Source organism: Calypte anna, chromosome 5A, assembly GCF_003957555.1.
Source record: "Calypte anna isolate BGI_N300 chromosome 5A, bCalAnn1_v1.p, whole genome shotgun sequence".
In the NCBI taxonomy this organism is placed as follows: Eukaryota; Metazoa; Chordata; class Aves; order Apodiformes; family Trochilidae; genus Calypte; species Calypte anna.
Genome location: NC_044251.1, coordinates 31,071,564 through 31,087,999, shown reverse-complemented (window position 1 = coordinate 31,087,999; position 16,436 = coordinate 31,071,564). Strand labels below are relative to the sequence as shown.

The 16,436-nt window shown below is 43.8% G+C and overlaps 1 protein-coding gene across 2 annotated transcripts; it reads right to left on the bottom strand.

Annotated features, from left to right (window-relative positions):
• Positions 1-916: 916 nt before the first annotated feature.
• Positions 917-15,500, bottom strand: LOC103530861 (cholesterol 24-hydroxylase). 2 transcript variants are annotated; one of them, XM_008496456.2, is made up of 15 exons: positions 15,252-15,500; positions 11,126-11,203; positions 10,787-10,868; positions 10,158-10,231; positions 9,404-9,490; positions 8,612-8,750; positions 7,908-8,018; positions 6,971-7,127; positions 6,585-6,647; positions 5,419-5,491; positions 4,952-5,036; positions 3,008-3,118; positions 2,665-2,753; positions 1,744-1,810; positions 917-1,227 (listed from the first exon to the last, which is right to left on the bottom strand). In XM_008496456.2, the coding sequence occupies exons 1-15, from the start codon at positions 15,377-15,379 to the stop codon at positions 1,066-1,068; spliced, it is 1,506 nt and encodes a 501-aa protein (XP_008494678.1). In that variant the 5' UTR covers positions 15,380-15,500; the 3' UTR covers positions 917-1,065. The 2 variants fall into 2 exon arrangements, with proteins under 2 accessions (XP_008494678.1, XP_030308400.1); XM_030452540.1 differs by lacking the exons at positions 10,787-10,868; positions 15,252-15,500 and having other exon boundaries at positions 11,126-11,205.
• Between the last annotated feature and the right edge of the window lie 936 nt (positions 15,501-16,436).

Below are 16,436 nucleotides of genomic sequence, written 5' to 3'. Positions count from 1 at the left end.
CCCATTGCCTTGATTTCCCTGTATTTCATGGTAGGTATTTCATGATAGGTGCAAATTCATTTTAGGTATCCACTTTTTTCTGGAAGGTGGCATTGTCACAATATTTTTCTCTCCAACAGAGCCAGGCTGCAACCCTGCATGTGGTGAGCAATTTTGGCACATCTGCCAAAGAAGAGAGTGCAGGACCCCCTCCTGTCTCTGTCTCAAGTTAAACATTTCTTCAGCAGCAATATCACTTTAAGTAGCACTTGGTTGCAGGCACCTACTTGCAACCCTACTGTACCTACTAGGCCATCTGGTCCAAGTGTTGGTGTAGTTTCCTGGTAAACCAGATGAGGAAAATGATCCAGGTAAAAATAAACCTCCCAGCAAGACTCCCCCAAAAGACCAGTGAATTCAGAAGAATGAGAATGGGATATGGGGAGTAAGCAGGAAAGCCCCTTTCAAAAGCATGGATTCGGAATTTACTCTGAATGATACCATAAGAAAAGTAGGAGAGGCTGAATAAAAATGAGGCAGAAGCAACATGGAAGTGTCCTCAATCCCCGATTTTTGATTGCTCCTGTCAATAGTTCTTCTCCTTTACAGCAAAGATGGGAAAATTGTTTTGACTGAGTATCTCCAAACTCCTTTTCCCAAGTTCAGCCCAAATCTGGTGCTCTACTAAGATTTCCTGATTTAATTGTGTAAATAGGGAAGTCCTGAACAAGGACTTATTTAGAACATGTGCTGTTAGTAAACTCAGTGGAAACAATCAACTGGTATTTGAGTGCAGGTTTGTGTAGATCCAGGGATACTCCAGTCAAAGGATATTCTTTTCCAAGTCTGGTCAAAACCAGACAGTACCCCTGAAAAATAACAGGCTTTGCAATTCCAGGTACACTTCCAGACTGAAGATGCTCCAAACTATCTTGAGTTGACTCTCCTAAAGCTTTCTTCAGTAAATGATGAGGCTAGGAAAAATTTCAGTTCAGTAATCCTCTAAAGGGGCCTGCAAAATCTAACCTTTGATTAGTGTGAAGATCTTCAACATCACTACCATGTCATACTCCTCTCCTGTGCAGTTCACACCTGGCAGCCTCTTGCAGAGCTCCTTGGCTTTAATTTACACATTACTCCATCTAGTGGCCTAAAAGTTCCAGCTTCCAAGAGTTTAAAGCTCTGCCCTGGTACCAGCTGAAATTCAAACCTCTGCAGAAGTTTTGCCATCACCACTTTTGCCTCCATCTGTTAAGAAAAAAACAAACATCATCAATGAGAGCAAATACGTAAAGTCAGTGTTTTGTGTCACACTGCTCTGTATAAAGGTGTAAAACTTCAAATGTTCTCTTGAACAGCTGCAGCTGACTGAGTTTTGGAATGAAGAAAAGTCACCTGGGGCTTTGGTTTCAAGACAACCAAAAGGCACAAAGATCTGTGTGCCTGACCGTGGCTGCAATCCCAGCTGTGACCTGTCAAGGGATCTGGATCCAAGCAAGGTGACCCAGAAAAGTTATGTGTGAAAGCAGCCTGTCAGCACCTTGGCTGCATGTGGGACCAGTTCAGTACATGTATGTCTGCTCACGTGACAGTGTTTGAGATATACACCCTGTCATGGGCATGGGGGGTGGAATCTTCCTTCTAGAGAGAAGGGGTCAGTGCACAATCAGGGTGGACTTTGGTCCCAGCACCACCTACCACAGACAGCACTCCCTGAGCCGGCCCAACGCTTGTAGTAAAGCATCATTCCATGCCACTGCTTACCTGTGCAAACACCTGCCCAATGCAGGATCGGGGGCCCAGAGAGAATGGAAAATAGCAGTAATATGGCCTGCAGAGAAGAATGTTCAGACCTGTCATTCTAATGCCTTGGTTGTAAAGAAAAAAGCAAATATTTCATCACAGCAGCAAGGATATGGTCTAAACACCACCTCACCTACCTGACTTGTTAAGACGATCTCCAAATCACCATGTTTTTTTGCTTCAGAGAAGCAATAGAGCTCTGCAGCAAGTTTACTTGTCAGCTCTGCTTACGCCATGGCTCAGCTTACAGAGCTGTTTTGGTGTGTGCAAACCTTGTTTCAAAGCTGAATGTGAAGAATACTCTAAATGCTCTCCAGCCCGTCATGGGGACATAACAATCCACCCAATTACTGCTCCTTTGAACAGTCCTGAACCATGGGAGTGAGGGGGCATTTGGTTCAGGGGGAACAGAATAACTTTAGGCTGTAGTTAGATGGAATTAGGTGCAGGGATCAGCACCAACTGTTTAGGTCCTTGGTCTCTCCTACTGCACTCCCATCCATGGATTAGGCTTAGGCTGCCTGCCTATACAGCTGAGCAACATTTTCTGTCCCTTGTACTCCCTAATGTAGAGACACTTCAAGCATCGTGGAGCCAGGGGTGACACACATTAAATGTCTATATTGCATTAAAACAAACATTCAACCTGGCTTTTGCTCAAGCCTTGTTTTTTTACCTCAAAATAAAATAACAGCAGTATTGATTTTTTTTTTTTGTAAGGTATCATGTGGTATAAAGAACTTCTGAACAGAAGCTGCATATTATTGCTCTCTATATGCACTTGGATAAGGCTTTAGTGCTACTCATACTGGAATAGAAAAGTAGTTTTATTAATAGTTCCTTATTAGATATTTAATAACCTGAGAGTAAAACAAAACTCACTTAGGTGCATCTTTGCTAAATCGGTCTGGATTGAAAGTGAATGGATCCTTGAAATACCTTTCCATCCTTCCCATTATGTAAGTGCTGAACTGTCAGGAGAGAATTTATATATGTTAGTCAGGAGCAGCAGACTGAAAATGCCTCTTTGTTGTCACAGGTACAAAATCATAACTGCTTTCCACTCTCCAGGTAAAAAGTCCAGTTCATACCCCAGTTTTGGATGAGATGTCAGAGAGGCCAGTAGAAATATCCCCAGGGAGGATTCTGGCCCTCTGATAAGCAGATCCATAATATCTGGATCGACTGTAGCAGCTAAAAGCAGCTGCTGGTGGACAGGACTCACAACAAGTGTCGTGTTTGCAGGAATTCTGATGCCATTGATAACGTGTTCCTTCTCCATCCAGCGTAATGTGCCTGGGACAGGTGGGTACAGCCGCAGCGATTCCTTCAGAACCTGTGCGAGTGAAATGCACAAAAGGTCAGCTAGCTAATACAGTGTAGGAAGCAAATAAAAAATTAACCACCTCCCTACAGCCTTTTGCTTTGGTTAAGTGGGAGTTCTGACTTGTTGAACAGATGCTGGTCTATCTTCCTTGGACTCCTGTTGGCAAAATATACAGCCAAGTCAGCTCCTTCAGGCTGGTTCTATCTTACAGCTGGTAAAACAGAGAAAAAGCTGCAAAAACCACAAGAAAGACCACACATTGAACAGATTTAACACCTCAAGTCAGGTCAACAACTAAGTGAAAAATTACTGGTAAGCAAATTCAAAGAGGTATCTAAGAGTGAAGTCTCACACCCCAATGACCCTTTCTTGGCACCAGATGCCTCAAGGATGGGTGGTTGCTCCCACCTCCTTCCCGCTCTCAGCACTGTGCTCCCACTCCTGCCTTTGTCCAGGCTTCTGCTGTTCAGGGAGCTGAGCCAGGTTAGACCACCAAAATGACAAAAAACAACCTGGCAAAGGAAAATGAATAGGGAACAGAGAAAAAAAATGGAATGAGAACATTCCTTTTGGTGGCAGTGAGCTGTAAGAATGACTTATTTCATCAAAGTGAAACCTAATTAGCAGAGTCCATTAGCATCTCACTGCAAATGCAATTAACAGTGTGCATGTACAAGTGGATTAATGAAAAAGAAGCGTGGACAAAAGGGTTCAGACTCAACTGAGTGACAGGAGTCCCATGGTCTCTGATACTCCACTGATAGACTGTCTCTGACCAAGGGTGACAGTAATTTTGGTTGTACTGATCCAAGTTTGTTCTGTTAAATAAGTGGTCTGCTTTGAGAGGCTTTCATGTGATCTGTCTTAAAAACTGAAAGGCTTAGATACCCTGTCCTAATTGGAGTGGCATAATTGTGATGGTGTTTGGAAAAGCCTAAGGAAACCTGCTGATTTCTGTAATCACACATCACCTCTTACTTATAAGAAATACACCTCTTAAAACTATCTACTGTCAAAGCACAGTAGGATTGGATATGGCAAATGGCAGAACACCATCACCCACCTCAACAGGGCAGATTAAGAGAATAGTGATCACGGCATACTAATAAAATCACAGGAAATTTAAGCAGGGAGAATAGCTGCCAGGATTGTGATTCAGCCTCTCCTGAGGGCTAACAGTGTCCCCCACCTTATAAAATAGGATACATAACACAAATGCTGGCAAGTAGCCAGGTCTTGGCTTTGCAGTTCATTACCAACAAGTATTTCTATACACAAGACCTCATTTAAGACCAAACTTTTTTTCCCTCTGAGTGACTAAAGACTTGAAAAATAAAGAATAAAAATTGCCAAAAACGGCCATTACTTTTTAAGTACTCAAATCCCACTGATCTTAGGGCATGCAGTGAGATCATAGCTGGAAATATATTAACAATAATAATAAAAAAATTAGAGTTATGAGTTTGGGAATTGCCTGGGACTCACACATAGGTTGGCCTTGAAGTTGCAAACCCTTCTTAATATACAGCTATGATTTCAGCTTCAACAGGTTGGGATTAAGCAACTGCTCTAGCTCCCAGACTGGTAACAATTAAAGCAAGCAGTGAAGCAGAAGTGGGATTTTGGAAGTAAACTGGAGGAGTATCCTTCCCAACAAGGCTGGGCTGCTGCAAACAGCTCATGGTATCTGCCTGATGACTCTCTGGGGACAAACACTGTCAGGATCAAATACAAGCATTGCTCTTAAAGTTTTAAGTGTGGAACTCCTATTGGCAGTCCTGTGAGATGGCAGAAGTACTACCAAACTGCTCTGACAGGTATTTTACCTCACTCCTACAGTACCTGAGATAAGTAAGTGAGTTTGCCAAGATCCTCATAGTCAATGTCTCTCTTGGCACCAAGAACTTCATCCACTTCAGCCTGAAGCCTGCAGTAAAATTAAAAAATGTTAGTTGCAGACGCCCATTTCTTGCTAGGCAAGTTGACAAATTACATTTTTTTACTTTTCAGACATTTGGTTGGACTTTGATTCCCATCCTCAGGCAGAATGCCTGCTGATTCGCAGTCAGCCTGCCTCAACTTGTGCCTTCTATCAGGATGGAGCAATGGGCCTACAGTGCGGCCGAAATCAGGCAGGACTCAGGACCAGCTTTGTGTAAAGGCTTTGAAAAAAATCACTTAGATGGAACTGAAATTAATTAATCTTCAGCTTTTTAAAAATTTAAAATATATTGGGACTATATAACTGTTTATTTAGGAAGAAACACAAGAATTTTTGAGGAATTAACAACAAGTTGGAGAGCACGTACCTTTCCAGTATTTCAGGATGTTGAGCCAGAGCCATTACTGTAAATGACAACTGATTGGCAGTGGTTTCATGACCTAGTAACACAAAATAATGGGTTTAAAGTATGAAATAATAGTATGAAATAGTATGATACAAAGATGGTCGACTAGTGCAAGTGTGAACTGGAAAATTTAAACATCACGCCCCAAATGTTTAATATCAAGTATGCTATAAATTAAAGGACACCTGTAGAAGGTATATAAATTCTGTGTAAGGAGCTTCCAAGAATGAAAAGAACAAAGCAGCAGGCAAAGATACAAGCTGTCTTGTTCAAGTGCAGTGGCTGCACAGAGCATCTACTGTGCACACAGCATCTTATGAGCTCCCCACCAGGAGGGTCAATACTTGTCTTGTTGTATTATGGTACATATAGTCCTGTTGGGAAGCCAAGTATGTACTGGTCTTAGGGGGAAACAGAACTCCCGTCTTTCTTTGAAATGTCTGCTCTGCATGGGTATTTTTCATTTTTTTCAGGGACAGGTAACTGTATTATTTTGAAGCATTACAGAAAACAGACTTCTTCAAAGACGTATCTGCTGCAATAGTCTGTTTCATGAAATAACACTGTTTTGACCACACCTTAGGAACCTGAACACTACAGTCTTGCAAGACTGATCTTCCCATGTTGTTTACCTCACACATCATCTAGTATCCTGAATTCTTGACAGTGCCCTCTCCTCTCAACCACTGACTAATGCTCTTAAAGCAAAGATGGCATTTAATTGTGTGGGTGAAGCAGCACAAAGATATGTGTAATATGTTAAAGATGCTTTCAGTGGCGCTCAGCAGGATTTGGGAAGAAGAGCTAGAACCCTGTGAGGAACAGCCTTGCACCACAGAGGGCAGTTGCTGCCCTCTACACTGCCAGTTGGAAACCACTGGCCTGGCATTATTTGCTGTGTTGATAAGAGCAAAGGAGGTTATCATATCATTTGCCTATGAGAAAACCAAGAGCTCTCTTCAGACCTCACCCAGCTGGTCCCATGCAAGTGTAGAACTGTTGCCTTCCAACCAAGTGGCTCCTGGTTACAGCAGCATCACATTAATGACATTAATCATGTCCCTACAAATGATCACCCAAGTACAGCTTCACACAAGACATATCCAAACATTAAAAAAGCTACCAACCAGCAACAAAGAAAGTGATAAAGTTATCCAGAATGTTTTCATCATCTCTTGTTTCCTCCAGAGCTGTCAAGAGAGAGAATCAAACAAGATTAGAAAACATCCCTGTGCCCAGCTGAAACAGTCACAATATTCTGCTCTGCTTTGAACATTTTGTCTGAGGTGGCATCAGGAAAGGATGCCAAGCAGGCAACTCTGCAGGGACTTGTGATCAGCATTTGATCCAACACAAAGAAACAGGTGAATTTTCAAAGCAACTCTATCTTCAGTGTGAAAAAACCCTCCTAAAGACATCAGAGTATTAAAGTTCAGATCCCCAAAATAAGCCTCCCCAAATCTCATGGCAAAACACACCACAGATGAATTAACTCTAACACTGTGACCCCTACCATCTCCTTTCAGTATCTGTGTTAGAATATCCATGGTGACTTCCTTCCCACTCTGGATGGCCTCTCTCCTCTGGTCAATGCACTCCTTTCCCACACGCCGCAGCAGCCTCACACTCTCTTTGACCTCCTTTACCAGCTTCTGTTTTCCTGGCATGTACTGAACACAGAATTTTTAGGGTCATTTTATTCCTCTTGCTGATAAAAGAAAAAAGCCAAGTGTTATTTTTCAAGTGAGCACCTTATTTTCTGCTAAATAACATTTGTCACAAGAACATCTGCTCTCCATTGAATGAAGTGAACTTTTCCAAGATGAGGGGTTTGTGCTGAAATGAGAAATACCCTGATCTGGGCATGCTGATGTCTCACCTTGTCAGAGCTAACGTTTGGAGCACTGTAAGCAATATTCCTCACCTTCCCATGGAGAGAAACTGCAGCATGCAATAAAGAATCTCCTCTATGGGTTCAAAAAGGAAAATGGGAGCTCTAAACACCTGTTATAGCTTTCATAAGAAACTGCAGAATGATTTTTAACTTAAATACTTCAGATCACATCACTAGTTTCGTAGCCTATTAATTTTGGTCAAAAATACATTTTTTATGGTAAGAAAGTTCAAATTTCTTCCGTTTTGAGAAATGTAATGGAGAAACAGCAAAAATATTCAATTTTTGTAGTGATGGGTATGAAAGTATAAAACCATATGAGAATACCTGCACGGGGAAAGATAGACAGAAAGAAAGGAAGCATTAACTGCTAATATTAATTTTTTGAGTGTTTTATAGCACTAATTAATTTTATCTCAATCCACACTGGAGATAAAGCAGCTCACTGCTGCTGAGCCTTGCTGTTATACTTGGACCTTGTACAGCTCTGGCCCACTCGTGCAGGAGCAGGGGCAAAGATGCAAAGAGAGAGGACTGAAGTGAAGTGCATACAGACCCGTATGAAGGGGATGCGCTGCTTTGTCATTCCCTCCAAAACCATGGTCACAGCATGAGGGAAAGGTGTCTGGTCATTGCTCAGTGCGTTTAATTCCAAGCCAAAGGCCACCTGAGAAGCAGGAGAGAAAGAGGCAGCAACTCACTGCATCCTCCTGCCTCCCTGAGACTAATGTAAAGTGCAGGACAGCCTTTTTCCATAAAAATACCTCAGGATATATCCTGCCTTGGAGGAGGCTATGAGGAAAAGCTAATATCTACACTATGCTTTGTTCTTAACTGGGGGGATTAGCAGTTTACTATTACTCTCTATTCATCCCAAACTGCTTTGCATAGAGAAAGGAAAAGCCAGCATAAAGCAGCCTTCATGCTGACATATTATGGTCATTAACACAACATCCACGCATGACCAAGCAATAGCAGGCCCCTTTTGGCAGGGAGTGGAGGGAGCTCCAAGGCAGTAAGAGCAGAGGGTCACCATCCTGTAGGCCACACCTAGGCTCTACAGACCCTTCCCTAACTGCCCCTTGCTATGGCTCAGCCCAAATGGAAGTGGCAGAACCAGTCTTATCATCTCTTCTGGCACTGCTGGGTAAAGCTGGTGTTCCCTGGCTCCAACTCCAGATCCTATCCTGCTGCCAGTACACATTACTTCCATTCCTTCCTGCAAGTCATGGAGGAAACAGGAAAGCAGACAACTTGTACCTTTGCAATGATATCCATAGTCACTCTGTTCATCATCTTCAGCATGCTAAACTCTTTTTTTCCATCTGCCTTTTCTTCTAGCTTCTCCATCAGCTCCTCTGCTTTTTCATTAAAAGTATCCATCAGACCAATCAGGTAGCTGAGCAATCAATAAAAATGCATGATGTGGGCTATGGAGAGGACACTGCTGCTCAGGCAGAGATATTTTCATTATTTCCCATTGAAAACTGTAAAGGTTTTTTTTTTAAATTTATAATTTTGCCTTAATAAATTAAAAAACAAACAGATAAAATGACCTAAATTCTTACAGTAGCCCTGCTCTGTCCTGCCATTTAAACAACAGCTGTCATGGCAATGGGTTTTGGCCTGTGCATGCTGAGGTAAATGGACTTTATCTTCAGCCCCTCAATGCAAAGTATCTCAGCACACCCAAGAAAACCAGACCAACAGCCATAGCAAATCACTCAGGTGAATGATAAGGCTTGCCCACATAAAATCTGTGAGGTCTGTTTTCCAACAGGATAAAGCAGCCACTACCACACTGCTGGATATGAAACCCTGGGACCTTTCTGCTATTGCTGAGCTCATATGGGTGTCACTACCCCATGAGAAGTCTGCTCAAATTATGCTTGTCATGGAAATGGTGCACTGGACTCTAAGTAACACTCAATTTTGTCACTGTATGTTTTTTTTCTCTTTCTAAATATCAAATAAAATTGGGAGGAAGATAGGGAGAATCATGAAAATACAGCAGAAATAATAGCTAGATCATCCCAGAGATATGTGCCTTACGTTCGGCTGAAAGCTGGATCCATTATCTTCCTCTGCTTGTGCCAATGCTCATGGTTGCAAACAGTTACCAAGCCATTCCCTATAAACCTAGCATTTAGGAAAACAAGGAAAAGAGCAGTTTTCAGCAAGGGAGACAGACAAAGCCTCTGTAGTCACAAAAATAACTCTTCCCATCTACTTTTATTTTTCCTATGTGCAGGGAGTAACATGCTGCTTTGAGTACACAGTCACTGCACCACTGTGGACAATGACTGAGCTGTCATGTTTTGCTTGGAAGGTGTGGATTGCTGAGTCCACTAAGGTGCTGGTTCATTACAGGTGTTATGCAAGCAACTAATATAATAAATGGATTATTATGGTTTTTAAATCTTCAGGCCAACAGAGAAAAATCCCAATATTGTTACTGAGCTTAGGAGCCAGAAACTCCCAAGCATTAAGAAATAATGCAGGGCTTTAAAATCTAAGTGAAAATTTTGGTGATTATCTTGAGCAAACTACTCTGAGACTAACTGAACATCCACGGGAGGAAAAAAAATTATGAAAGTAAAAAAAAATCTAGCATAACCTCCTCCCTGACTGGCAGGACATTTGACTTGACACATTATTTAGAAGGTATATGTTGCTTACATATGTCTCAAATAAGTCATTAATCCCAACACTAAATGGTCTGAGTCAAAATAAGTATCATGCCTGTTATGTTATTTATCTTTCTCTTATCTTCAGATCACAACGGCTTCAGATGGGTTTCACCTACCTCTCACCAAATAAGTTGGAGATTCGACCATACACCAGACGATCCTTTGGGTACTGAGGTGACATCAAGAACTCCTAAAATCAAACCTCAGGTCACTGAATACTGGGTGCAATCTGTTTCCCAGCCAAAACATAAAAAGCCACTCACACATTCACTCTTTTCCTCATGTAGCAACAGTCTGAAGACTAGATGAATTATTTGGTGTGCCCTGATTCCCCAGTTCCCATGCTACTAACTTCTTTTGCATGCCTCAAGCACTTTTTGCCCAGTGACCCAAAATCTCACTCTGCAGTTAGTGCAAAGTTTTACAGAAAGAAATTCAGTCCCTTGTGCCTCAGTCATTTGAGATATTAATTTTTTGCAGAGAGGCATTTTTTCAGAAAATAATGTATGCTTGCTATATCTGCTGTTTAAATAACAATAACAAAGTAAATCAATTAATCAAGGAAGAAAATAAATCAGGATAGTTTGGAGAGCAGAATACCTCATTCTCTCAACCCAGCCAGGGCCGCTCTTTCTGCAGGCACAGACTGTCTGTACCACAATTCCCTGAACATCAAGCACCACCCTTCTCTTTCTGGAGGGACAGGCTGATCCCCCCCTGTCAATTTGGCTTTACGTGGCAGTACCTTCACTCCTTCAGGAGTCAGAATCATTACTGAGACTCTGTGAAAGGCATTAAACCGTACAATAGGTCCGTATTTCTCTGCCCTATGAGAAGGGGAAAGAAAAAAAAAATTATGCTACAAACCACCAATATGTAACAGACCAAAGTACCACTAATGGGGAACTACTGCAATCTTCAGCAAATAAAGCCATTAAGAAAAAGAACAATCCTTTCTCTCCCTAGATCTTCTACAAATCTTCTGATCAATGCTTAATATATAATTCAGGACCTCTGTGCCTTGATTTCCCAATTTGTGCTACCGGGCTATTCCTTGCAATGTTAATTATGTGTCTGAACTTACCACTGCAGGAACAGATCATGCATAAACTCTTGTTTCTTCAGCATTCTCCACAAGATCGGCAGATGTCCAAATAAAAAGCTGCAGAAAATGAAGATTAAGAGTGTCAGGAGAATGCCAACATAAGGTTTTGTATGGACAGCAATCTTTGTTGCTCAGTCATGCAATACAAGAATTGCTCATGTTTTTCTCCTTGTAAGGAAGGATAAAAATAACACCTATCTGTGCTGATGCCCAACCCTTACAAGAGTAAGTGGGGGACTAGGGTCAAGGTGCTGCACTCCAACAGCCAGGAAGACCACTGCAGAGATGCAGGACAAGGTCTTGTTTGCACCTGTATTATTGGAGAGGTTTGGACCTGGGCAGGAGGTCCCAGCAAATTGCTTTGCTCTTTGCCTCACTGACTGAATCTCCACAGCAACTACTGTTTCTATAGATTCAACAGACACTTGCACTGAATATTCTTTAATGCATACTCATAAGTATAAGCATAACTGATGAGCATATCTTCACTGATAAGCATAACTTCACTTGTGTCAATGGAGTTAAACTGAGTAAAACCTAGAATCTTTCTAAGGCCATGTCACCTCAAATGCTGAAAAAGAAAAAAAAAAGAGAACAACCTACAAGGATAATCACTGGTTAATCTGGAAACTGCAGAAATTAATAAAAGGGCTTAACTATTCAAATATATTAAGAAGTTAGAGATCAATTCCTTCCTTTGGCTGTGAGTGGCAAATTCCCACTGGTTTGCATATATCTGAAGGAAGACTTGGCCAAGCTCCTCTCTAAATGAACCAAACAGTGCTGGAGATCTGTTTTTCATTTGAGAGACAGCCAGCCATGCTATTATCCTTTTCAGTATAAACAAGTAACAGGGGGAAAATACACCCTTAGTTTATTACTGTTGGAGGTAATTAAAATAACAAGCACTCAAACAGTTAGGCAACAGAAAAATCTGGGAATGCGGTCTATCTGCAGAGCATGGAGGAAGGTACCACTCATGGCTCCTGTGTGACACATGAATCCTCAGAGATAATTTTTCATCCCCTGTCCTATCACTAGCTAATTAACTCAGGTGTTTAAATTGCCCTAAAACATCCATTCCCTTCTCATTCATGATAAGTACTAACTACTTACTGCATAGAAAAATCCTAAGCAAATGCTTGCTTTAGGATATACACCTATGTGACACTATCATCTGCAAACATATATTTCTTGCTATTATATCTACAAAGGTTTGCTTCATAATAGAGAGATGCCTTTCTCTTCACAGATGAGCCATTCATGCAGTAAAAATGATACAAAGCCACTAGGACTCACTTTTCCAAACTGTCCTGCACCATTCTCCTTTAGAGATATGCTGTTAATACTGATAAAGTAAGTCAGCCCAGGAAATCAAGGGCATTAATATAATCTTGTCATCATGCAGCTGTAAGAGCTTACACAAAGTCTTGAAGTGTTGATAAGATCCTGTTGTACTTCATCCTAAACCAAGACTTTCTTATGCTTTTGTCAGAAAGAGCCAAGGGCAAAAGGAAAAATCATGCATGTGGGACAGAGTAACACCTTGAAACGATACAGGCTGCAGGTGCACAGCAGATCTGCTACCCACAACCTGGGGGCTGGTCTCAGTGGGCAGTAAGCTGGACACAAGCCAGCCTTTGCTTCTGGTGATGCTCTTCTCCAGCTTGTCACATACAGTCTCAGCTGAGAAGTGTTTAGATTTTGATGAATCCCATTTCAGACGAATTTGAGTTGTCAAGGCCCCCTGGAGGTTACCAGCCCAGTCCCCTGCTTCAGACTACACTTACCTGTGAGTGCTACACAGCTCAGGGCCTCATTCAGTCACTTGTGCCAGCATTCAAGCACTCATACGTTCCCAAAACACATGAAGGTATTTTGCTTTACATCTAACTGGGATTTCCCTCAAGACAACTTCTGTACATCATCCTTCATTTTGCAACTCCAAGAAGAGTTCGGATCCATCTTTTCATAACCACTGAATAGGCAGCTAAAAACGTCCAGTGGATCCTCTTTTCCACACAAAGCAAGCCCATCTCTCAGCCTCCCAGGTATCCCAGCTATCCTCAACTCAGTTTGTTAATGTCTTTCTTGTACTGGGGGGACCACCACCACACAGATAACTGTTTAATCTTTCTTTTTAAATATAATGTGTTTTCAGAGCTAGAGGTATTTGATCTCCCTACTTTGGACATTTAGGAGTGGAAGTGTTTTGTGCAACGTGTACTGAAATGTGGAGTTTGGACTGTCCCTGGAAATTTATACTTTTGAAAAGCTATTAAGTACTGTGGGCTTACATGACATACAAGTTTCCACTTGGACATATCAGTATGAGAAACCTTCCTGAGAAGGACCATAGGCTGATCATCAACATTAAGCCTCAAAGGGACAGAAAAGCAGCCACGGGGCTGCCATCATTCTGGGGTGTTATTTCACCCACAACAACCCCATGCATGTGCCATTTGGCCACAACAAGCCCATGCAGTGCTACAGGCTGGGGACAGAGTGGTTGGAGAACAGCCAGACAGAGAGGGACCTGGGAGTCTGGATTGACAGGAAGCTGAACATGAGCCAACAGTGTGCCCAGGTAGCCAAGAAGGCCAATGGCATCCTGGCCTGTATCAGGAACAGCATGGCAGCAGTTCCAAGGAAGTGATTCTGCCCCTGTACTCAGCCATGGCGAGGCCACACCTCGAGTACTGTGTCCAGTTCTGGGCCCCTCAGTTCAGGAAGGATATTGAGGTCCTGGAGCGGGTCCAAAGGAGGGCAACCAGGCTGGTGAAAGGACTCAAGCACAGACCCTATGAGGAGAGGCTGAGGGAGCTGGGGCTGTTCAGCCTGGAAAAGAGGAGGCTCAGGGGAGACCTCATCACTCTCTACAACTACCTGAAAGGAGGTTGTAGCCAGGTGGGGGTTGGTCTCTTTTCCCAGGCAACTCTCCGCAAGACAAGAGGGCCCAGTCTTAAGTTTAGGGGAGGTTTAGGTTGGATATTAGAAAGAATTTCTTTACCAAGAGGGTGATCAAGCATTGGAATGGGCTGCCCAGGGAAGTATGGATTCCCCATCCCTGGAGATATTTAAAAAGAGACTGGATGTGGCACTCTGTGCCATGGTCTAGTAACTGCAGCAGTAGTGGAGCAAGGGTTGGACTTGATGATCTCTGAGGTCCCTTCCAACCCAGCCGATTCTATGATTCTATGAAACTTCAAAATGAACCCAAGGACAAGTAGGAACCTGTATGACCAAGTTTCTCCTCTCTCTAATCTTAACATCTGACCCCTATTACAGAAGTAGGCTGAAACTTTAGTTAGGCAGCCAAGCCTGGTTTGTGTAAGGACTGTTTGTGTAAGAAAGCATTGGTGTGGTGCCTCTTCCCATGACATGTTACAGAGAGCACCGAAGGGTGAGGCTGAATGGGAAGCTCACAGACTCCTGAAATAACCATGTCTCCTTGTGACAGCAGTGCCACTGCTCTGCAAGTGCCCTTCTCACTGGATTCTATCACCTATGACACAATTTTTTTTGGCAGAAACCAAACACGTAGCTCACGAGGGAAAGCAGGGAAGGTGCCTGCTGGAGTTAGTATCACTGTGCCCCTTGGCGCTCGGTGACACTGGTGCGGGAGCGCAGGCTGTGCTGCTCCGGCAACAGAGAGGCCCTCCTTCATGGCTGGTGCTGCCGGTCGAGTCCCTTTGGTGTCAGAAGCCGACGCACAGCCTAGATGTCATGTCAGTCTCCTGTGGCCACCTGGAGCCACCAGCGGGGCAGATGGCGCACGTCCCACCCACCAGGCCAAGCCAGCCAGGCGTAGATGCAGAGCGGGGCGGGGCGCCCGCCGTGCTCTTCGCTGCTGCGCTGGTCCCTTCCTGTCCTTGCCCACCGCAGAGAGGTCCTGGCCCGTCCTGGCCCGTCCCGGCAGCTCGCCCCGCAAAGTTACGGGCTGAATGAAGTGTTTGCTTTCTGCTATGACACTTTCTCATGGCTCCAGCCCGGCAGCGAGAACAGCCCGGCGGTGCTAACGCCAGCGGTGGGAATCGCTCTGCAGACACATGAAAACGCCACCCCGGGTCGCCATCGCCTCAGCCCGGCCCTGCCTGCCCCTTACCTCTCCCGCGGCGGGCCGGGGATGTGGTCGTACTTGGCGTGGATGTATCGCACGTAGGAGCAGTACAGACCGAAGGCCAGAAGGGAGAGGGCCAGCAACAGACCCCCCACCACCTCCAGCGCCTCCATGGCCCACGGAGCCTGGTTCCAGCCCCGCCTCCCCTGCCCGGGCAAAGGGCGGGCCGAAGCCCAAGACTCCCCGGCAGTGGTGAAAAGCAGGCCCAGGGAGGCACCGGGCAGCTGGGTGTGCGGACTGGGCCGGGGAGGGCTCGGCTGTGAGGAGGGATGCGGGCGGGGCCGGCCCTCTTAAAGAGCCCATAGGGTACCAGTCAGGGGGGCTTGTACCCCCACATACGCCTAGAAGGTGCAACAGCCTGGCAGGACAATATACATATAAAAATATATATGCGTGTGTTTGTGCTCGCATCCATGCATGCGTACATGCTTCCCTGGGTGGAGGCGGTGCTTAGCGGTAGGAGGTCAGGAAGGATGCTGCACCTTCTGAGTGTGTTTACAGAGCTTTAAATAAAGCTCATCGCTGAGGGCGCTTAGGCTCTGAAACGAAGGCGCCACAGGACAAGGAATATGGAGGTTCTGGGTTGATTTTTAACCGTTTAAAATATAAGAAGCAAAGGGAGCACGCTGCTGTTGGCTTGTAGGGATCAATAGATGAGGATTTTCAGAGCAGACTGCTTTGAGTCTTATGTTGTATGGTGATACAGTTTTATTCAAAATACGCAATTTAAACCAGATTGCATAAGGATCAGAGAAGATGAGGGACTGAACCATAAACTGGTGGAAATTAATTGATGTTAACTGAAAAGTAATGCATGGAGAAAGAGAAACCATGTATATACATGTACACCCAAGCCAGTTAGATACATTAAGTGGTGGCACCTATTCAGGAAATGTCTGTTTAATGCTCAGTGCAGACCAAAGAAGCAAGCGAGCCATTGGCTGTGCTTAGAAATGAGAGAGACCAAAGCAACATGCCTGAGTATATTAGTATATAGAGGACTCTATAAATGTAGAGCACATCCAGTGCGTATGAATACCACTCGTGTTCTTCCTTCCATCTTGGCAGAGGTCTAGAAATAGAACAGATTAGGCCTTCAAACTGGAACAATATTGGTTGAGGGATTTTATGACAGAAGTCTGGAAAACCATCAAGTATTTGGAGATAAAT